Source organism: Giraffa tippelskirchi, chromosome 13 (genome assembly GCF_054371585.1).
Source record: "Giraffa tippelskirchi isolate mGirTip1 chromosome 13, T2T-mGirTip1v1.2.pri, whole genome shotgun sequence".
Taxonomy (NCBI): domain Eukaryota; kingdom Metazoa; phylum Chordata; class Mammalia; order Artiodactyla; family Giraffidae; genus Giraffa; species Giraffa tippelskirchi.
The window spans coordinates 79,859,234-79,883,533 of NC_137287.1; the positions used below are offsets into that span (position 1 = coordinate 79,859,234).

At 39.7% G+C, this 24,300-nt stretch overlaps 1 protein-coding gene across 9 annotated transcripts in view; it reads right to left on the minus strand.

Annotated features, from left to right (window-relative positions):
* ODAD2 (outer dynein arm docking complex subunit 2) overlaps positions 1-24,300 on the minus strand; it is a 205,819-nt gene that overhangs the window by 114,197 nt on the left and 67,322 nt on the right. For all 9 annotated transcript variants that reach the window (XM_081560887.1, XM_081560888.1, XM_081560885.1 and 6 more), the window contains 6 exons: positions 23,165-23,311; positions 22,546-22,755; positions 18,198-18,440; positions 17,521-17,631; positions 15,063-15,217; positions 13,793-14,035 (listed from right to left, as the gene is read on the minus strand). In XM_081560887.1, the coding sequence (XP_081417013.1) occupies positions 13,793-14,035; positions 15,063-15,217; positions 17,521-17,631; positions 18,198-18,440; positions 22,546-22,755; positions 23,165-23,311 (1,109 nt within the window). The remainder of the gene's footprint in view (positions 1-13,792; positions 14,036-15,062; positions 15,218-17,520; positions 17,632-18,197; positions 18,441-22,545; positions 22,756-23,164; positions 23,312-24,300) is intronic.

The window sequence follows — 24,300 nt, forward strand, 5'->3', positions numbered from 1 at the left end:
AGGCTGTCTTTTCACCTTGCTTATAGTTTCCTTTGTTGTGCAAAAGCTTTTAATTTTAATTAGGTCCCATTTGTTTATTTTTGCTTTTATTTCCAATATTCTGGGAGGTGGGTCATGGAGGATCCTGCTGTGATTTATGTCGGAGAGTGTTTTGCCTATGTTTTCCTCTAGGAGTTTTATAGTATTCATTCTTTTAAAACTGTTTGCAAGCAAGTTACAGATACAACAGCGTACAACTAAAACTTTCACCTTTTAAAAATAAGCACAATCTTTTGCATTATCATTATATTACTCTTACGTTTAAGAAAGGTAAAAGTAATTCCCTGATATAATCAAATATCCAGCTCAGATTCAAATATTCCCAATTCTCAAAACTTCCTTTAGAGCTTTTAAAAAAGCAAAAGAAACCTGGATTCAAACAAGGATCATACACTATGTTTTTGATATATCTATTTAGTCTCTTTTAATCTAGAATATTTTTTTATAGCACTGACTCTTTTAAAAGATGAAGACTGCTGTAGAAAGTCCCACCGTCTGAGTTTGTCTGGTTGCTTCCTCATGGTCTCATTTGACTTTCCCCTCTTATCTCTGTGACTTCCCTGGTGGTTCAGATGGTAAAGTGTCTGCCTACAATGTGGCAGACCCTGGTTCAATCCCTGGGTTGGGAAAATCCCCTGGAGAAGGAAATGGCAACCCACTCCAGTATTTCTGCCTGGAAAATCCCATGGACAGAGGAGCCTGGTAGACTACAGTCCATGGGGTCGCAAAGAGTAGGACACAACTGAGTGACTTCACTTTCACTTTCTTATCTCTGCACAGATCTTTCTCAATTCAATGATGCAGCTATATCCTAATAAAAATAAACCCATCAGAAGTCAAAAGTATCATACATAGAAAACACATTTAACACATCTAACCTACTGAACATTAAGCTTAGCCTGTGCGCATGCATGCTCAGTCGCTTCAGTCTTGTCCAACTCTTTATGACCCCGTGGACTGTAGCCCAGCAGATGGCTCTGTCCATGGAATTTTCCAAGAAAGACTACTGGAATGGGTTGCTATTTCCTCCTCCAGGGGATCTGCCTGGCCCAGGGATTGAACCCACATCTCCTGCATTGCAAGTGGATTCCTTTACCACTGAGCCACCTGGGAAGCCCTTTTACCCTGTTAGAAGAACTAAATTTAAAAAAAAAAGGGAACACTAAATGTTGGCACCAATGGGAATGTAAAATTGTACAACCACATTTGTGTACTATCTGGGAGTTTCTAATAAAGTTAAACTTCTACCCTATGAATCAGAAATTCTACTCCCAGAACAGGCAAAACTAACCTATAGTGATGGAAATGAGAAAATGGCTGCTTGGGGTTAGGGTGGGGACTGACTGGTAAATAGCATGAGAAAGTGTACTTTCTCGGGTGAAGGACATGTTTTACATTTTCTTTTGGCTGGTGGTTATATGATTGTATACAATTGTTAAAATGCATCAAACAGAACAGTTAAGTATTAAAATAACCTATAATTTTGAACAAAAAAAAATCAGACAAAAATAAACACATGCTACATGCTTCCATTTGTTCCCAAATAGAAATAAAACAGAACTATACTTTGTAAGGAGGCATTCTCAAGAGTAAAATGTGTAAAACAAGGCAAGATAAAAACTACCATAAAAGGTAAGAGTGGGCTCTCCCCAGCCTGCAGGGAGATGGGCACGGGGTGGGCTGGGAGAAGGACAGGCAGCTAGGGGGTCTTGTGGGGTGACAACAATATTCTGCTTCTTGGCTTGGGGGGCAGGTACCGGAGTCTTTCCTTTTTAAAATCTACTAATGTATACACTTGCATCATGTACTTTATGTATACAACATTTCACAAATTAAAAGTTTAAAAAATGTGTTTTAATTTCATTGTAAACACACACACATACTCTCTCATACACAGGAAATACTACTGAACAACTAATTTATTCAGCTATTGAACTTATGTACATGTCACAATTGGAATAATATCTTATTCAAGATATATAATGCAGATAAATAAAATCCACATAACCCTCAAATTAAACATCCTCAGAGCTTGTTTAAAATGAGAAAACTAAGACTCAGAAGATAAAATGATTCACATAATTACTTTTCATGCGGCATTTCAGTATCTCAGTTAAATTCATATACTTTTAAAAGTATGCAGTTGAAAAACAAATAACCAAAAAACGTAAAAAGGAAGGAAAAATGTTCTTAATGACACAAACATATGAAACATCTATTCTATGTCTTGCATAAGCCCTAAAAGGTCATAAGGACTGGTTTTGTGGTAAATGAAATTTCTGGGCGGCCTGTTTGTATGCAAACAAGCATAGCTTTACTTTTTCTCCCCTTTTAAAAAGAACAAATAAACCCAATGTAAAAAAAAAACTATGTAAATGCAACATAATTATGTTTAAACCACAGAAGACAGGAAATTTAGAGTTACAGATTCCATGGTAAGTTTTAATTCTATCCTTGTGCATATGTTTTATAAAAGAGTCTTTCATTACATGATCACATAACACTGGACTATGTAACAATCAGTTCAGCAAATGTTTATTTTATAATGTGTGGAAGGAAAATATTTTATAGGATAAATTGTAGGAAATTAGTATATTATTTAGCCAAATTGTTATGTAAAACTTCTTAGAATCTTGGGCATTTACATAATATTAATATGAATATTTTTCTTGATTATCTTCTAAAAAACATGAAATTTAACCCTTTTGTAGGCTCGGCAGTAAAGAAAGTGAAAGTGAAGTCGCTCAGTCGTGTCCAACTCTTTGCGACCCTGTGGACTACAGCCGACCAGGCTCCTCCGTCCACGGGATTTTCCAGGCAAGAATACTGGAGTGGGTTGCCATTTCCTTCTCCAGGGGATCTTCCCGACCCAGGGATTGAACCCAGGTCTCCCACATTGTAGGCAGACGCTTTACCATCTGAGCCACCAGAGAAGTAAAGAAGCTGCCTGCAATGCAGGAGCTGCAGGAGCCACAGGTTTGATCCCTGGGTCCGGAAGATCCCCTGGAGGAGAGCATGGCAGCTCACTCTAGTATTCTTGCCTGGAGAATCCCATGGACAGAGGAGCCTGGTGGGCTACAGTCCATGGAGTCGCAAAAGAGTCGTACATGAATGAAGTGACTTAGCATGCATGTAGGCAGGCACTTACAGTTGAAAGCTCATCTGTAGGTTTAAGGTTACTCTTAAGTAATGAAAAACTTGAGACATTAGAACTTTAGCATGTTCTGAATCATGTATGGCAGGAATTCTGTCTTAAAATTAACAGCAGAGACTGAAGTGAACCATGAGGATCTACAAGTTCCTAATAAGTCTGAAAAACAGCCTTTATCATCACTATTGGCATTTGCCAGGGCTCCTGACAACTCATATAACTGAAATTTGAATTTTTCAAAGGGAGAAAAAAACATTTATCCTGATTTTTCTGCATTAATTCTATTTCAGGTTAACCAGATGATTAGCAATGAACTCTAAGATAAACCTGGAGATGCGGGTAAAAGTATTAGATTATAAAGGTCAGGAAAAATTTTTCAAGGCCTCCAAGCAAAAAGATCAAAAAACTCACAAAGAAAAACGAATTTGACTAACATCACAATTTTCACAAGTAAGGTATGAAGTAAGGCAACAATGAAGCAGACTTTTTTTTTTAATTCAAGAAAGAAAATGGGAATCAAGAATTTTATATCTAGCAAAGCTGAAATAAAGAGAAGAGCAAATATAATAGAATATGAATAATTACAAAATATTATGAGACCAAACATCAATGAGTGTATGTGGGTTTAGCTCAATTATTAAAACCATGTTTAATTTGGTGTACAAAGCAAGACCCATCTATAGACTACATAAGACAGCACACCTAAAAGAAAGTGGTTCAAGAAAGACTAAAACCAAAAGGTAGGCCAAGATATTCCCAGAAATGGAAAAAATATGAGAGCAGGGGTAAAGATTCTTATATCAAAGTAGAAATATCAAGCCAAAACTCTTAAACATGACAAAGAAGAGCTCTTGAAATATTAAAAGCTATAATTCACAATGATTAGAACATTTATGCACCAAATAATATAGAGCCTGCCTTTAAGAAGCAAAAGCTATATGCGCTGTAAGACAGCACAGGTTCAGTTCAGTTCAGTCGCTCAGTCGTGTCCGACTCTCTGCGACCCCATGAATTGCAGCACGCCAGGCCTCTCTGTCCATCACCAACTCCCGGAGTCTACCCAAACCCATGTTCATCGAGTCGGTGATGCCATCCAACCATCTCATCCTCTGTCGTCCCCTTCTCCTCCCGCCCCCAATCCTACCCAGCATTAGGGTCTTTTCCAATGAGTCAACCCTTCGCATGAGGTGGCCAAAGTATTGGAGCTTCAGCTTCAACATCAGACCTTCCAATGAACACCCAGGATTGATCTCTTTTAGGATGGATTGATTGGATCTCCTTGCAGTCCAAGGGACTCTCAAGAGTCTTCTCTAACACCACAGTTCAAAAGCATCAATTCTGCGGCGCTCAGCTTTCTTCACCGTCCAACTCTCACATCCATACATGACCATTGGAAAAACCATAGCCTTGACTAGACGGACTTTTGTTGGCAAAGTAATGTCTCTGCTTTTAAATATGCTATCTAGGTTGGCCATAACCTTCCTTCCAAGGAGTAAGCGTCTTTTAATTTCAGGGCTGCAGTCACCATCAGCAGTGATTCTGGAGCCCAAAAAAGTAAAGTCTGACACTGTTTCCACTGTTTCCCCATCTATTTCCCATGGAGTGATGGGACAAGATGCCATGATCTTAGTTTTCTGAACGTTGAGCTTTAGGCCAACTTTTTCACTCTCCTCCTTCACCTTCATCAAGAGGCTCTTTAGTTCTTCACTTTCTGCCATAAGGGTGATGTCATCCGCATATCTGAGGTTATTGATATTTCTCCCGGCAATCTTGATTCCAGCTTGTGTTTCTTCCAGCCCAGCATTTCTCATGATGTACTCTGCATATAAGTTAAATAAGCAGGGTGACAATATACAGCCTTGACGTACTCCTTTTCCTATTTGGAACCAGTCTGTTGTTCCATGTCCAGTTCTAACTGTTGCTTCCTGACCTGCATACAGGTTTCTCAAGAGACAGGTCAGATGGTCTGGTATTCCCATCTCTTTCAGAATTTTCCACAGTTTATTGTGATCCACACAGTCAAAGGCTTTGGCATAGTCAATAAAGCAGAAATAGATGTTTATCTGGAACTCTCTTGCTTTTTCGATGATCCAGCGGATATTGGCAATTTGATCTCTGGTTCCTCTGCCTTTTCTAAAACCAGCTCGAACATCTGGAAGTTCACGGTTCACGTATTGCTGAAGCCTGGCTTGGAGAATTTTGAGCATTACTTTACTAGCATGTGAGATGAGTGCAATTATGCGGTAGTTTGAGCATTCTTTGGCATTGCCTTTCTTTGGGATTGGAACGAAAACTGACCTTTTCCAGTCCTGTGGCCACTGCTGAGTTTTCCAAATTTGCTGGCATATCGAGTGCAGCACTTCCACAGCATCACCTTTGAGGATTTGAAGCACGCTAATAATGCCATCACGTGCAGAATGAGACATACCATGTGCATGAAAAATAATTAGTAGGGATAGAAGGCTTATGTAACATAATGAAACAGATTTTAAGAATATACATCAGATTCTACCCTCTGTTGTATATTCTTAAGATCTGTTTCATTATGTACCCTCTGTTGACCTCTGGTGGCTCAGGTAGTAAAGAGTCTGCCTGCAATGTGGGAAGCCCAGGTTTGATCCCTGGATCAGGAAGATCCCCTGGGGAAGGAAATGGCAACCCACTCCAGTATTCTTGCCTAGAGAATTCCATGGACAGAGGAGCCTGGCAGGCTACAGTCCATGGGGTCCCATAGAGTCGGATATGACTGAGTGACTAAAATTTCACTTCACTTCTAGCCTCTGTTGAAAGGGAATATATCTTCACCCAAAGCACCTATAGATGTTTTGTAAAAATTCATCTTATATGAAGTCATAAAGGAAACACCAGTATGTTCCATAAAAAGTAGAAATAAAACACTGAGTAAACTGCAACATAATAAGAAATAAGAAATAGCTAAAATAAACAAAAAATAAAAAGCTTCGTTTTTGTGGAATTAAAAAAAAAATCCATTAAGCAACACATGGTCTAAAGGGAAAATACAAATTGAATTTAAAGAATTTCTTAAAAATAATGATAATGAAATCACTACATATCAGAATCTACAAGGGACATTTAAAGAAATGTCAAAGAAAAGTTCATGGCACAAACTACTTTTATTATTATAAAACGAGGGAATTCCCTAGCAGTCCAGTGGTTAGGAGTCCACACTTCCACCACAGGTGGCCTGGGTTCAATCCCTGGTCAGGGAATTAGGATTCCACAAACTGCGCAGCACAGCCAAAAAAATAAAATAAAAATAAAATAAAATATCTTCTAAGCTCAAAAAATTAGAAAAATAGCTACAAAATAAATTCTAAAAAGACAACATAAAGATAAAAGAAATTTATGAAGTAGAGAATAAAAACAAAGTATACCTAATTAATAAAACTTTTTTCAGAAAAAATCAAAATAAGGAAACTATACCAGATAATTTGCTCAGGGAAAAAAACAGGAGAAAGCTCACACACACAAACATAAATTGACAAGTGGGAAATAACCATTGAAAAAAGACAAAGTTTAAAAATCGTTAAGACATTGCTTTTTAGATCACTGTTAAAATAAATTTGATAATGTAAATGAAATTGATCGTTTTGAGGAAATGCAGATTGCCAAAACTGACCCCATTTGAGTAAAAAGCACAAATGGATCAGATTTTATAGAAGAACTAGAGGAAACCAATAAAGAACTAATAAAATACAAACAGATTGGGCCCACTTGACTGCACAGTATACTTCTACCAAACCTTTACCCCATTGTTCAATAAATTATTCCAGAGCATTGAAATAAAAGAAAACTTTGTAATTTCTTTTTGAAGCAGATATACTACTGATACCTAAATTTGATAAAGATAGTTTTTTAAAGAAGGAAGGAAGGAAAAGAAACAAACTACAGACCAAAATTAACTCAAGGATATCATTATGGAAATACTAAGATTAGCAAACAGCATCCTATACCACATTAAGAAATTAGCACATCATGACCAAGTGAAACTTATTCCCAGAATGCAAAGTTGGTGCAGTGTTTGGAAACCCATGAGTATTATTCATGATGTTGATAGATATAAAGGGAAAACCATACTGGAGCAAATGGAGCATAATCTCCATAAATGCTTGAAAAGATATCTGACAAATCTAATACCTATTTCTTTTTTTTCTGTGAAAAGTCTTTTCAATACCTATATGTGACTTAAAAACCACTCTTCAAAAATAAAAATTAAGAGGTTTTGAAAAATATGATAAAATGTGTATACCTTAGTCCTCAAGACATTATTTCACCTAATAAAATAGCACTAAAGGCATGAAACGCTGGGCTGGAAGAAACACAAGCTGGAATCAAGATTGCCGGGAGAAATATCAATAACCTCAGATATGTGGATGACACCACCCTTATGGCAGAGAGTGAAGAAGAACTAAAGAGCCTCTTGATGAAGGTGAAAGAGGAGAGTGAAAAAGTTGGCTTAAAGCTCAACGTTCAGAAAACTAAGATCATGGCATCTGGTCCCATCACTTCATGGGAAATAGATGGGGAAACAGTGGAAACAGTGTCAGACTTTATTTTTTTGGGCTCCAAAATCACTGCTGATGGTGATTGCAGCCCTGAAATTAAAAGACGCTTACTCCTTGGAAGGAAGGTTATGGCCAACCTAGATAGCATATTTAAAAGCAGAGACATTACTTTGCCAACAAAAGTCCATCTAGTCAAGGCTATGGTTTTTCCAGTGGTCATGTATGGATGTGAGAGTTGGACGGTGAAGAAAGCTGAGCACCGAAGAATTGATGCTTTTGAACTGTGGTGTTGGAGAAGACTCTTGAGAGTCCCTTGGACTGCAAGGAGATCCAATCAATCCATCCTAAAAGAGATCAATCCTGGGTGTTCATTGGAAGGTCTGATGTTGAAGCTGAAACTCCAATACTTTGGCCACCTCATGCAAAGGGTTGACTCATTGGAAAAGACCCTAATGCTGGGTAGGATTGGGGGCGGGAGGAGAAGGGGACGACAGAGGATGAGATGGTTGGATGGCATCACCGACTCGATGGACATGGGTTTGGGTAGACTCCAGGAGTTGGTGATGGACAGAGAGGCCTGGCGTGCTGCAATTCATGGGGTCGCAAAGAGTCAGACACGACTGAGCGACTGAACTGAACTGAACTGAAAGGCATGTCCACTAAAACCAGTAATCTCCATTACTAGTCAGCATCATGGTAGGAAATCAGCTAATGAAATCAAACAAGAAAACAATCTAAAGAATAAGAGTTTATAAAGAAGACATAAAACTTCCTCAGGAATATCCTAGGGAAGAATACAGCAATTTTTAAAAAGTAAGCCCTGGTAGCAGGTATATTAGTCTTTGTGGGTTATTTGGTCTTTGTCACAACTACTCAACTCTTCCATTTGTAACATAAAAGTCACCAAAGACAATACATAAATGAATGAGTGTGGGTACGTTCCAATAAAACTTTATTTACAAAAACAAGTTTGGTCCATGTGCTATAGTAAGTCAACAACTGTGCTAGAGAATCAATAATAAAGTGAACTTGATAAGAGAATTCTGTTAGGTAATAAAGAATTAATACACAAAATTCAGTAGTTCTCATAGAGACAACCAATTGAAGAACATAATGGCAGTGAAAAAAAAGTTATACCACCAATAAGGAAGATTAAATACTTGGGAATGAACTGAACAAAAAAGGACAAAATCCACATACAACACTCTTCAAATTCTAAAACATTAGACTTGAACAAATGAAATGTTTCTATAATTTCACCATGGTGTGTAGGATGTTAAGGGCATATGGGAACTCTATTCCATGCACTCTATATTCTTGCAGCTTTTCTGTAAGTCTAGTGTTATTTCAAAATAAAAGTTTAGTTGGTGGGAATGTAAATTTGTGCAGCCACTATGGAGAACTGTATGAAAGTTCCCTTAAAAACTAACAATTGAGCTACCATATCATCCTGCAATCCCACTCCTGGGCATACATTGAGACAAAACTATAATTCAACAAAATACATGCACTCCAATGTTCATTGCAGTACTATTCACAATAGCCAAGACATGGAAGCAACCTAAACATCCATTGACAGAGGAGAGGATAAAGATGTGGTACATATATACAGTGGAATACTTACTTAGCAATAAAAAGAACAAAATAATGCCATTTGCAGCAACATGGATGGACCTAGAGATTATCATACTAATTAAAGTAAGTCAGGCAGAGAAAGACAAATGTTCTATGATATTACTTACATGTGGAATCTAAAAAAGAATGATACGAATGAACTTACATTTACAAAACAGAAACAAACTCACAGACATGAAAACAATGTCATGGTTACCAAAGGGAAAGGAGGGGGAGGGATAAATTAGGAATTGGGAGTAACATATACACACTACTACATATAAAATAGATAAACAACAAGGACCTACTGTATAGCATAGGAAACGATACTCAACATTTAGTAATAAGCTATATGGGAAAAGAATCTGAAAAATAATAGATATTTTATATATATATATATATATATATATATATATATGAATCACTTTGCTATACACATGAAACTAACACAACATTGTAAATCAACTATAGTCCAATAAAAAATTTTTTTTAATTTTCTAAAGGTAAGTAAAGAGCGTGAGGCATAGAAAAGAAATTTTAGATGTTTAAGTTTTTAGCTTCAATACTTTTTAGTCGTTTGAAATTTTATAGTACTTTATGAAAAAGTTACATTCCCCAAAACATAAGCGTTAACAGTTTTTTGCAATGTGGGTGTGATTTTTATATACTTGAAGGACAAATTACCTCCAGATGAATTCTGTACATATCAAATAGGCATTAACAAGTCAACAAAAAAGGAAAATCCAGCATGAATAAATCTACTTTTTCATGAACCTAATACATCAGGATACCGGCTGTTCCATGTCAGGTCCTCAGGAAGGGCATAATTAATACGAAACTATTTATACTGAGTCTTTAAGTAGTCTGATGTACTGAGAAAAGTCAGTAGAGTTTTCTGAAATCACTAGTGTTGTAAAAACAATTTTTGATTCAGTAGCTAAACTGTTATGTTTAACATGTTTTGTATTCTTACTGAAAAACAGACCTGGGGAGAGACTTGTGCGTTCTATCACAGAGGTAATAAAACTCTGCTGTGTGTGTAGATGTTCACCCTCATATACCACACCGAAGTTTTGGCCACAGCTACAGACATCTCAAAAAAGAAACATAAAACTGCTAATCATTAAAACAAGCTCCTAACCTATGAATTATTTAAGACTTACACAAGGGAGAGGTATTTGTCATTTCCTTACCATTTAACCTGAAGCTTGAAGACTCAATAAATCCTACAAATCTAGCAACAATAGCCACGTCTGCAATATGACACCACATGTGATGCTGTTGGATCCTTACCAAACTCAAAACGCTGTTTTCTAAAACTGATTGTGTGTGTCTCTAAAAATATCTGTAAGAAAACCATATCCACAAGTACAAGATGGTCCATCAACCTCCTTGCTGCACAAGCAAGAACAGTTTAGTCTTTATCTTCTGAGACTCTGTCACAGAATTTGACGCTTTTGACCACATTCTCCCCTTAAACGCTCTCTTCCCTTTGGTTTTTTTTCAGTAACTTGTTCTTCTGGCTTCCCTCACAGCTGGGGCTGTTCTTTTGCTATTTCTTTACAGGCACCTCTTCTCTGGTCCACTCATTCTCCTTAGAAGATCAGGTTGAATAGGATTCTGTTTTTGTCTTCTTTTCCCTTTTCTTTCTCTTCCTCACAATCTCACAGATATTCATCACTTAAGTTGCCAAATGTTCATAATACTACATGCCCAGCCCACATTCCATCCTAAGTTTTAGACATGAATGAATATCCAATTGACTAGTTATCATCACCACAAAACCTCAATGTGCACTGAATATAACTGAATTCATCATTCATTTCGTGTGCTTATAAATGGTCACTGAGTGCCTATCCTGAGCCTGGGACTGGGTTAGACAATGAACGTATCATGATGAACAAACTGGCTTTGTTTCTGCCCTAGTGAAGTTCATTCTGCCTTCAGCATTCCTCCAGCTACATTCCCTGTATCAGTAAGTGGTACAAGCATCCATCTCATCTATTCATAGTTATCCAAGTCAGAAATCTAATTATCACCCACAACTCCTCCCTCTTCTTTGCAACTCATGCTCGGTCATTCACCTGGTTTTATCTACTATCTTATTTTGTTATTTAATCTGTCACTTTTTTATTCTTTAGTATTATATATTATATTCCATATGCTTATTTTATTTATCTATTTATTTTTATTTTTTAAATTTGTTTTGCCATACAATGACATGAATCCACCATGAGTGTACATGTGTTCCCCTTCCAGAACCCCCCTTCCACCTCCCTCCCCATCCCATCCCTCCGGTCATCCCGGTGCACCAGCCCCAAGCCCCATATGCTTAGTGTAAACCACCTTCACCTCTGGCCCACAATGGTTTCCTAAATAAGCTTCTCTGTTTCAGGTTATGCCTAAAATCCTTTAGTAAACTTAAACCAACTTTAAAACAAAACCCAAGCTTAGCACAATACACAAAGGCCTGAATTATTATAATCACCTACTGACATGTCTATGCCACACCCTCAAAGTTCCTGATTGCAGCTGAGAGGACCCATTCAAGATCCTCTTATTCTTGATTTGTAGCAAGTTAAATAACATGATTAATTTGATATAAGAGAAACACAGAATGGACTTGTCTATAGATAAGTACAGATACTAGACGCTCTGACTTTAATTTTGTATTTGTGTTATTATTGGTTTAAATTGCTATTAATTAAAGCTATTGCTATGTGAATGATACTAGCCAACACTTACCCAGCACTATTATCAAGTACTTTACATACATTAATTCACTCAGTCATTACAACAATCCAATGACAGGTACCATGACTATCTCCAAGTTATATATTTAGGAGCTAAGGCACCAAGTACTTTAAAATTTGCTGAAGGAAACATAGTAAGTGGTGAGACTGGCATTCCAGGCAATGCCTCCAGAATCTTACTCTGAACCACTGTACACTATTCAGAAGAAAATGAGATTGTGTAAGGTCCTAAGCAAGAACTTTATTTTGTTTTAAAGATGATACATATTTATCATACCAATTGTGTAGAAAATATAAAAAAGAAAGTACAAAAGATCCCAAATACTACCACGCAGAAATAATAATCATTAAAATTATTCCAGGGCTTCCCTTGTGGCTCAGTGGTAAAGAATCTGCCTGCTAATGCAGGAGACATAAGTTTGATTCCTAGTCCAGGAAGATCTCACATGCCACGGGGCAACTAAGCCCATGCATCACAACTACTGAACCTGTACTCGAGAGCCCTAGAGCCACAATTTCTGAGCCTACTTGCTACAACTATTGAAGCCCACGCCCCCTTGCGACTGTGACGTAACAAGGGAAGCCACCACAAAGAGAAGCCTGCACACCGCTACAAAAGAGTAGCCCCTGCTCGCTGTGACTAAAAAAAAGCCCAAGCAGCAACAAAGACCCAGCACAGCCATGAATAAATAAATAAAATTATTTTTAAAAAATTATTTCAGCTATCTCTTTATGCCTACAGCTAGATAAAAGGATGTATGGATAGGTAAGAGAGAGAGAAATGGTTGGATGGACGGATGGATAGACACATGGATAGATAGATAAAATTTCTGATCAATCCTGGGTGTTCATTGGAAGGTCTGATGTTGAAGCTGAAACTCCAGTACTTTGGCCACCTCATGCGAAGGGTTGACTCATTGGAAAAGACCCTAATGCTGGGTAGGATTGGGGGTGGGAGGAGAAGGGGACGACAGAGGATGAGATGGTTGGATGGCATCACCGACTCGATGGACATGGGTTTGGGTAGACTCCGGGAGTTGGTGATGGACAGAGGGGCCTGGCGTGCTGCAATTCATGGGGTCGCAAAGAGTCGGACACGACTGAGCGACTGAACTGAACTGAACTGATGGACAGAGAGGCCTGGAGTGCTGCAGTTCATGGGGTCACAAAGAGTCGGACACGACTGAGTGACTGAACTGAACTGATTGATTTATTTATGTGCAAGACAGAATTTGCACACCTACTCATTCACTCTTCTCTTTTTGTCAGCTGTATTATTATATTTCTGCTATCAATATCTATTGGAGAAGGAAATGGCAACCCACTCCAATATTCTTGCCTGGAGAATCCTGTGGACAGAGGAGCCTGGTGGGCTGCCGTCTATGGGGTCATACAGAGTCGGACACTACTGAAGCGACTTAGCAGCAGCAGCGGCATCAATATCTATAAAATATAGATGATTCCCCTAATGATAATTCCACCACTGTTTCGATTGATCACTGGGTATTTTAGTCAGTACCCTCCAGCTTATTCAAGGGAACAATCTGGCTCTGTAAGTCCGATTTGGTCACCTTGAGGTTATTTATAAGCACATTTTACTCTCTCATCACTCGTGCACACCAATTCTAGGAGATGACACTCTCCCATGACTTCTCAGCATTCCTTCTAACATTCTCAAACAAAACCTTTCAGCCTTGAGGATTACTTACATCATACTTTCGGGCTCTATCGCACAAGCACCAACTGCTTTTGTGACATTGACAAGCAGAGCTTGGTTTATCCCAACAAGGAGGTTCACAAGTGGCTGGATGCCACCACATCTCCGGATGATGACTCTGTTCTCAAGTTCTTGGCAGCATTCTCCCAATGCACCAACCACGTTCACGAGCACTTCCTCCGGCTGGTCAGTTAAAAGTCCCACCAGGGTTTCAATGGCTTTGTATTCCCGAAATCTGAGTTCATCACAAGCAAAAGAGGGTAGGAAGGGAAGGAAAGAGGTGAACAGTGTTATTTCTGATATAAAGTTAGCTGATAGCAATCTTAGTGATAATATTAATAGCTAAAATGTACTAAAGGCTAACTATATGCTCATTCAATCATTATAACAATTCTGTGATATGGATACTATTATTACTCCCATTTTCAAAAGGCTAATCTGAAGCTTCGTAAAAAGTGAAGCCTGCATCCACACCCATTGTCTGTGCTCTTAAGTACCACACTGTACAGCCTCTGAGACAGCTACAACTTCTTTCAAATCTGAGCATCGACAATCCCAATGCCCTACGGGTTTTCCCTCACATTTCAGGAATTATTTTACATGAACAAAGCAAAATAAATCATCATTGTGTTAAACAGAACATGTAAATTTCTTGTCAAAGAAAACCATCACCCTGAGATAGGAAAAAGTTTGCCTAGAACATCCATCATAGAGTGTGTAAACTCTAAAAATATATAAAAAGATAAATTCAAAGATTAAAATCAATCAAATGATCATAAAGTTTACAAATACTTTAAAATTCAATGAAAGCGTATTTGAAAATGACTACACTTGAAGATCAATTGGTTAGTTGGTCTTTAGCTGACTCATCTTGTTTATCTTTAGAAAAGAATAAAACCAGTTCCTTGTCTAAAAATTCTGTGGGAAATACATTCTTTTACCTTGAATGGTCTCTACAGGAAATATCAGGGGTGCTTCTCATTTAAATGGCTGCCCACGTGCAAAACAGCCCACGGAACAGGGAGATTACGTCAGCCCCTTCCTCCTACTAATGCATGAAAATCATTTCTGGGTGGTGGGGTGAGAAGCAGGCACTTTCATTTCTAAGAATCCCTTCTTTCTACCAATTTAGTCAAGAATGTGCAGCTTCCAAAATGATAGGAGTAGCATTAGAATCAACTCTTTATTAAAATAGCATTAAAATGGAAGGATGTGTTTTGATGGCCATAGCTTAATACAGAACACTGAATGCCTTCTCTTACTTGGTCACATTCTCTTTGCTGATGGAACACTTCCATATGGCCCCTGTGACAGCGGCCAACCGCTCTTTGTTGCCAGTGTTGTTGAGGAGGGAGGCCAGCGGTTTAAGTCCTCCATGCAGCCTCACCAGGTCGCGGGTTTCCTCGTCTTCCGCACACTACACAAAAAGCCAAGTCAGACACTGTCAGGATCAAGGTTTATCAAGCTTTCAGTGACTGCTAAAGAGGCTGCCAATCTAGCTGCCATGAAACTACTTTTCAGAGAGTGTCATTTTCTGAAGGAGCCTTCAAGTAAGACATAATTCTAGTCTATATTGGCCACTATCTGACAGCGTCTCTCTTCCTTTGCGTGGTTTTGGCAATCTCAGCAGTGTCTGTATGCTGGGCTAACCTCCCAAGCCAGTTCTGGGGTAATCTGGGCTTTTACCAAGCCAGAGGCAAGGTCAGTGAGGAACCTAGAAAACCACATGCATGGCTATAGAGAATTTCTGCAGTGATGTAACCCATAGCCTTGGGAAAACACAATAGGGAAGACAGACGAGAGAAGGGAGTTCAGTCAGATCTTTAATGACCCCCAAAGTGAACAATTTCCCCAACAGAGCCCAGAGCAGCGGGTTGTATGGACAGCAACCGACATTTTGTTCACACGTTTATCTGTATGTTTGTGTTATCCTTTGAAATAACATAAAGACTGCATAGATGTTCCCAACTCATGACCCTTCCCAGTTTATAAAGCCCAAAGATGACAAATGTAGCAGAGGTTTGATATTGTTCTAAGCATACAGTTGGTCTCTAAGGTTGTGGGCTGCATGGCATGTACCATATGTGCCATGTACAGCCCATGGAAGGATTTGAAGGGCATTATGCTAAATAAAGTAAGTCAGAGAAAGATAAATACTGTATGCTGTTGCTTATATGTGGAATCTAAAAAATACAACAAACGTGAACATAACATAAAGGAAGCAGACTCACAGATCTAGAGAACAGGCTAGTGGTTACAGCGGGGGAGAGGGGGATCATGGGGGTGAGGGAGGGGGACGGACAAGGTACTGGGTATGAAACAGGATTAAGATGCACTGTACAACATGGGGAATACAGCCAACATTCTGTAATAGCTGTGCGTGCTAGTCATTTAAGCCGTGTCCAACTCTTTGCAACCCTATGACTGCAGCCCGCCAGGCTCCTCTGTCTGTGGGATTTCCCAGGCAAGAATACTGGAGTGGGCCACCGTGCCCTCCTTGAGGGGATCTTCCCGAACAAGGGATCAAACTTGCGTCTCTTACATCTCCTGCATTTGCAGGTGGGTTCTTTATCACTAGCACCACCTGGGAAGCCCTGTGATAACTGTATATGGAAAGTAACCCTTAAAATTATATAAAAATTAAAAATACAAAAGTTTATGATATATCCCTGCTATGTGTGAGCTGTTTCCTCTCAGAACTCAGACATTGAGGGCCTCACCACCCCCCCCATGTCAGAATGTGATGAAGGTAGTTACGGTTATATGAGATCACGGAAGTGGGCTCGAGTCCAGAATGCCAGGTGTCCTTATAAGAAGAGGACGTAAGGCCACAGAGGAAGACATGTGAAGACAGAGGGAGGAGGGCAGGGGAATATGAAGATGTCCGTCCACAAGCCAAGGGGAGATTGCCCAGAAGGAAACAACCCTGCTGACACCCCTGAGACTTCCAGCTTCCAGAACTGTGAAGAAACCTCCATTCTTGTCATTGAGCCACCCAATGCGCATGGTAACCCACTTCAGCATCTTTGCCTGGAGAATCCCCATGGACAGAGGAGCCTGGTGGGCTACAGTCCATGTGGTCACAAAGAGTCGGACACGACTGAGCGACTAACACTTTCACTCATGTACAGTTACGGCAGCTCCAGAAAACTAACACAACCCTTCACTGACATGAACCCTCCCCTGACTCCATCTTTCTGGCTCATTCTCTCACTTTGCACATTTAAAATGTGTTCTTCTAGGAAATCTACTCTGATTAGGCAGAAACTAATCTGCTTGTAGCCAGCCAGAGACGGATCTGTGAAGGCCAGCTCTCCGTCCCCTTTACCATTCTAATCTGGTGTTTTGGTATACTATGGAGCTTGTAACCCACAAAGAGTTAATGAGGATTTAAAAAAGCAAATAAATAAAAAGATAAAATTAATAAAAAGATAAAACAGGGATATACACACTCATTCATCTATCGTGTATTGGTGGGAGATGTATTTCCCAAAACTATTGTGTTTGAATAGGACATATGAAAGGCAACACAGAGCCACCATGTACATATCTGGCTATTTGACACAAAGCACGTCATAACAGAATAGTGGTTCTCAGACCTACATGTGCTTCAAAATCCCTAGGGGTTCTTATAAAGAATGCAGATTCCTGAGTCCCACCCTCAGACAATCGGACCTCATGAAACACCACCTTAAACTCCATGTAGGAGAGCCACTGTACCTGGTAGATGGCCATGGCACAATGCTCCTGCAGCTGTTCATTTTCACTGTTCAGGTTCTTTACCAGATTTTCAATTATCCTTTCAGCTTTAATTGCAGCTCGGTAGTTTTCCTAGGAAAATCAACTTTAATAGTTATACAACGCATAAATATGCATAAATGTAAATGTCTATTCACATTTATTAATAACAACACTGAACAGACTTTCTTAATAAACACCATAGTCTGAGCTTAACATACTGATATAACAGTAAGAGAATTTAGTCAACATTTTAAAAAATATGTCATCCAGGTACCAATGTAATTGGGCTTCCCTGGTGGCTCAGTCAGTAAAGAATCTGCCTGCAATGCAGGAGACCTAGGTTCAATCACTGGGTCGGGAGGATCCCCTAGAATGGGAAATGGCAACTTACTCCAGTATTTTTGCCTGGAGAATTCCATCAACACAGGAGCCTCGCGGGCCACAGTCTATGGGATCACAAAGAGTTGGACATGACTGAGCGACTAACACCAATGTAATTAATTTTCTAGCTGATTAGAAAATCTCTTGCTTTTCTAAAAGAATGGTGACTTCTTAAAAAAAAATTCCTTAGCAGTTATGATAACTTCATAAATTATTTTTCCACTAAAGGAAGTCAAGGTAAATTAGAGCACAGTGAACAAAGCTGGCTTGGGTACCTCTGAGGCACATTCCTGCAACGTCCCCACCACCGGGATGAGCATGTCTTCATGAGAAGTCTTCAGGAGCCGAGCCAGCAAAGGGATGCCTCCTGCTTTACGAATGGCCTCTTTGTTCGCATAGCTCTTGCTGCAGCTCCACAGTGCCAGCGCCCCACAGCGGGCCACCTCCACGTCTCGGGTCTCATACAGGCTGGACTGAGCAGGTTCTGCCGAATGCTTCCCACAGTCAAGCAGAGCGACCTACGAGGGCAGATCAATACAACACAGACGGGGATCTTTAAACCATTCACAACAGCCAGGACCTGGCAGCAACCTAACTGTCCACCAACAGAGGAATGGATAAAGAAGATGTGGTACATCTATATGATGGAATACTACTCAGCCATAAAAAAGAATGAAATAGGGTCATTTGTAGAGACCTGGGTGGACTGAGAGACTGTCATACAGAGTGAATTAAGTCAGAAAGAGAAAGACAAATATCCTACTTATATTTACATATATATGTGTTAGAAAAATGGCACAGATGATCTTATTTGCAAATCAGAAACAGAGACACAGATGTAGAGAACAAATGTATGGATACCAAGGGGTTGGTGGAATGAATCGGGAGACTGGGACTGATATATATATATACACACACACACTATTGATACTGTGTATATAAAATAGATAATTAATGAGAATCTACTGTATAGTACAGGGAACTCTACTCAGTGCTCTATGGTGACCTAAATGTGAAGGAAATCCAAAAAAAGAGGGGCTATATGTATATAGATAGCTGATTTTCTTTGCATACAGTAGAAACTAACACAACATTGTAAAGCATCTATACTCCAATAAAAATTAAGTTAAAAAAATAAAATACTATTTGAAAAGAAAAAGACAACCCATCCTGCAATCACCTCAGGGTTGCTACTAAGCTCACCTCCCTCAAAAATAATCCTTTAAGAAATTAACTTTCAGCAGTCAAAGGAACAAACAGAACCTTCAAAACAATGTCCTACAGATTTGGGAGCTTTTACATTTCCTTCCCACATGGAATTTAATCCCCCCAAGATAGCATTTTCTTAATATGGCTCTAACATCTAATGAGGAAGATTTGCAAACCACATCCTGATTCCTGATATTTCAGAAAGTAGGCTCCCTAGAGCCGTGAGAACTTTACAGAGAGAACTGAAAAGTTCTCTGGCCTGTACATGCTTAAAACCATGAGGCCCTTCTGGAGGACACAGCCATCACCCTGAATTTTCAAAACCAACTAGACCAAATGCACAGCTGTCAGGACCCTCCTCTCTGCAGTAACCAATCACTGAAGCCCTCAAGGGAGAGGCAAGGTACATGCATACAGCGTGGTGTCAGGCTGCCCATGAAGGACAGGGTGTGAAGCCAGCCACCCCAAGCTGTCTTTATCCCCCGCAGGTCTCCTCCATTCCTCTCTCACCAGAGACCAAATTCCATGGATACTGCCCACTTAATCTTGACTGCCATTTAGAAGGGAGCAGTCCAGACTAAGCAGACGATTCCTAATTCCACTGATTCCTAATTCCAAGATCAAAGAGAGGGGACACTGCCTTTAATTAGTGCTCACTCATGGTCTAATTTGGAGAAGGAAATGGCAACTCACTCCAGTATTCTTGCCTGGAGAATCCCAGGGACGGGGGAGCCTGGTGGGCTGCCGTCTATGGGGTCACACAGAGTCGGACATGACTGAAGCGACTTAGCAGCAACAGCAGCAGCAGCATGGTCTAATTGGACTTCTCAGGTGGCTCAGTGGTAAAGAACCTGCCTACCAATGCAGGAGACGCAGGAGTCTCAGATTTGATTTCTGGCTCAGGAAGACCCCTAGAGAAGGAAATGGCAACAGACTCTAGTATTCTTGGGGGGATAATCCCATGAACAGAGGAGCCTGACAGGCTACAGTTCATGGGGTGGCAAAAAGTCAATTGAGCACACATACACACTCACGTGGTCTAAACAGTATGGCCCAAGGACAAGGGTGGAGGCTACTTAGTGGCTTTCAAGTAACTTCTGGGCACAGGACAGCAGGATGATGGGCTTGATCACAGGGAGAACCTTCTAAAAGGACCTGCCCATTGGTTATTCCCTCCTTAACTGTACCAAGTCCAGTCTCCATAGCTCAATGGATCATACTGTGTGTGATCCCCATGGTCCTCCACCTTCATCTCTCACTGCTCAGCCCATCTCATCCTGGGTCTGGCCACGTTACACCAACTACTTTCCAAACATGCAGTGTTGTTTTCTAGCTCTGGGCTTTACCAGTACAGCTCCATCTTTTAAATGCTTTTCTCTGACGTGTCTGCCTAACACATACCTGTTCACCTTTCAAGATGCAGGTGACATCTCCTCTCTTCAGTCTCTCTTTTTTAAATTTATTAAACATTTTTTCTATCTTTATTAATTAAGTAATTTAAATGTTAAAAATTTTTATTGAAGTATAGTTGATTTACAATGTTATATTATTTTCAGTTGTACAACATTCAATATTTCTATATACTCCATTTAAAGTTATATATTTAAAATTAAAATTAAATGGATGTCATTATTTCGATTAGGTGACTGCAACTGTCCAAACCCCAGTCTACAACACACGTTGCGTAAGATGCCCATAAAAACATTTTAGTGTTGTATCATTCTTATGAAGTAGTTTCGCTGGACAGTAACACCAGCCTATCACATGAATTCATTATTTAAGTAGAATAATGATAATCACAGTAATAATTCCCTTTCTCCCCAACATTTTATTATGAAAATTTTCAAATATTCATGAAGGCTGAAATATTCATGTGGCGACATCCACACAACCATCCCCTAGGTTCTATAATTAACATTCTTCCACATTTGTTTCATTACACAGCTATCTATTCATCCGTCTATCCAGCCACAAGTCCATCTTATTTTTGAGGCAAATAACTCTAAGCTTTAGTACTGTACAGATTACAAGCAAATACACAGCATCTCTTTCAGGAAATTTCTGAACATGTTTCACCATGTATACATTCACATGAAATCTGCATTAATTCAATAGCTATTTCTTAACTGTTAATGTGCCTGAGGTCCTCGGTAAGGTGCTGAGGATGACACTGAGATGAATAAGACATGTCTCTCGTCATTAAGAAACTTAAAGCAGGAAAGTGGTGACATCATCCAGTGTGATAAATGCTGTGGGAGTGACTCAAGATGCAGCGAGGATGAAAACGCGCTTCCATACTGCATGTTGTAAATATCCCTCCTGCTGAGGCAGGGACCCTGAGCCAGCTTCTTTCTTCCAGTGACAGTTACTGAAATAATCATGTTTTCTGATTATATATGTGATATAACAAACTGGCCAATGTAGAATAGTGGGAAAGAAATTTGGTAGTCATTTCAGAGAAAACCCCGTAGGAACAATTTTGTGTATTTCAAGTGATTGTTCTATACTTGTTAGCTAAGGTCTTTAAAAGCTGGGATCATGGGTATCATTAGTTTTTAATCCTGTGATGATTTTATATAATACTAAACATACATTTGGGGCTTCCCTGGTGGCTCAGATGGTAAAGAATCTGCCTGCAGTGCAGGAGACCCAGGTTCAATTTCTGGGTCGGGAAGATCCCCTGGAGAAGGAAATGGCAACCCACTCCCATATTCTTGCCTGGGAAATTCCTCTGTTCGAGGAGTCTGGCGGGCTACAGTCCATGGGGTCACAAAGAGTTGGACATGACTAAGTGACTAATACTTTCACTTTCACACATAAATGTATTCCTTGTTACTAAATAAACTTCTAAAAATACAATACTGACAGCTGACAATGGATACTTCTTATGGATGTGTCACATATCATTTTAATAATCTCGTCCTGTAAAACACGTTGTTTTCAGTTGTCACTTCTGTAAGTAACAGTAGGATGAGTGTCTGCAGCTCTGTCTCTGTGGTGACAGTTATCTCTATCTCCTCCTAGGATGTGGGTCTCCAGACGGCGTCCCACTGCAGAGGGTTTCATCCATTGTCACCCTCTATTTTTCAAACTGTTTATTTAATATTGGACTATAGTTGATGAACAATGTTGTGGCAGCCTCAGACTGAGTGAAGTCTGCCCCCCGCAACATGAATGTATCCCCAACTGTGGATAGGTGAAAATGACACCTATTTTTAAAAATTCATTATTTCTTTGAAAAATTAGGTTGAACATGTTTTTCTGGCTGCTTGCCAATGTACGTACACAAAAATAATTTTCAAGGGCATGTTACACAAGAAAAAGATTCCCAGAACACAGCCAGGGGTTACTGAGTGTCCAGGAGGAGCAGGGAAGGACAGGGGATGCCCGTCCCCATGAGTGGCACCTACTCACCAGTTTGTTGATGCCTCCGTGGTGTCTCACCACCCGCCGGGCTCTCCTAAACTTGGCAACATTCGCAATTGTCTCAGCTGCCAAGCATTTCAGACTCTTATGTGGAGAATCAAGTATATTAACCATAACTGGTAAGCCCCCAAGGTCAACAATATTACGTCTGATTTGAGGATTATGACTGATTTCCTTCAGGATTTTTAATGAACCAATCTAAACCAGAAGAAAAAGTTACAGATGAATGGGGTGCTTAATGCAGAACCAGTGCTATATTTTTTAAAAATTCCAAGTCTACCTAAAATCCTTCCCCAATTAAGTTTTTTTTAAGGGAACTGTTCCTATTCCCAGGTGTTATACACATCCCCCGATTCCCCACATTTTCCTGCAGTTAAATAAACAAACATTCAACATTCAAGAAGCATAAGCTAATGGAAAGGAGCCAAAAAGACAAGGAAGAAAAACAGAGAGTCAACAGGGGTAGCTAATTGTAGTAGAAGTGAGTTATCAGTAAAAAATAAAGACCAGCAACAAGCAACAGGAAGAGCAGATGCCCAGCACTGAGAAGAGAAGCATGTGAAGGTGTGTATCAAGGCTCCTCGTCCACTGTGATCAAGACACTCACCTTACATTTGACTTCATCTGTCTCAAGTAAATTTATTAAAACTTCAAGGCCTCCAACATCCCTGATCGCCAACTGGCAGGTCTCTTGTGCTAAGTTAAAGTCCTTCATTGAACACAATGCAATCACGGTAGCCGTCTGATTTCCTCCCTGCAAAGACCCACGGCCACAGAAAGGTTAAATAAGATCACACTCCCATAGAATCCATGAACTGGGAAGTACGTGTTCCCATACACAGCATGTTTAGTTTTTTAAAATTCTCGGAGTAGGTTATAATTTGTTAAATGGATCATGCTGAGCTAAAGCACAAAAAAGCTTTCCAGGGTATCATAAAACATTATTCCAATTAAGAGTCACCGTGTTAAGGTGGTCTGTCTGCTTTGAACAGCTATGACATCAGGTGGAATTATGATATTAAATAGAGCCGGGGGCAAGCCTTGAGAGAGATTCTGAGGAAGGTGAGGTTTACATGGGGTTACAGGCAGCCCCTGAACTGTGTGCGCTGCGGTGCAAACTGTGTCTGAAGATTATTCTTACAGACGTGTACAGAATAGTCGAGAACACAGAAAACATGAAGAACGCAAACTGCCTGGTAGGCAGCACAGTGATCTATGTGGGATGGAGAATGAGCAGGGTGAGGCTGTGGGGCTGGGAAAAGAGGAGGCGATTCCACTAAAACCTGGGAACCGATGGGTGGACTGAAGGAGAGAGAAAAGATTGTTTCACTGTCATGAATGAAATGCTGGCCCAACAACACGCAAATCAATGTCTGTTTAGCTAATCACCACATGTAAAGAGCAGTGGGGAACAGCTTCTTCAAAAAACCCAAGAGATGTAAAATTTTTTTAATGATGATCAGTGAATCAGGCCTGCCAGGAAATTAAATAAGAATTCATTGCCGGAATTAAGTAACATCCACTGGTCATTAATGCTTTGAAAACGTTTTAAGAACATAGCATATATTACTTCTACATACATATATTACTGTTACTGCTATTGAGAGTGGTTGCTAAATAAGAGTTCCTGGAATAGTTAATAAGACAGAAAAGCAATACTTCTAATGGAGCCAAGAAAAAGCTATTTTTTGCAAAAGGTGTTCATAAAAGACAGCCTTGGGTTTCTACGTCAAAACACAGTAG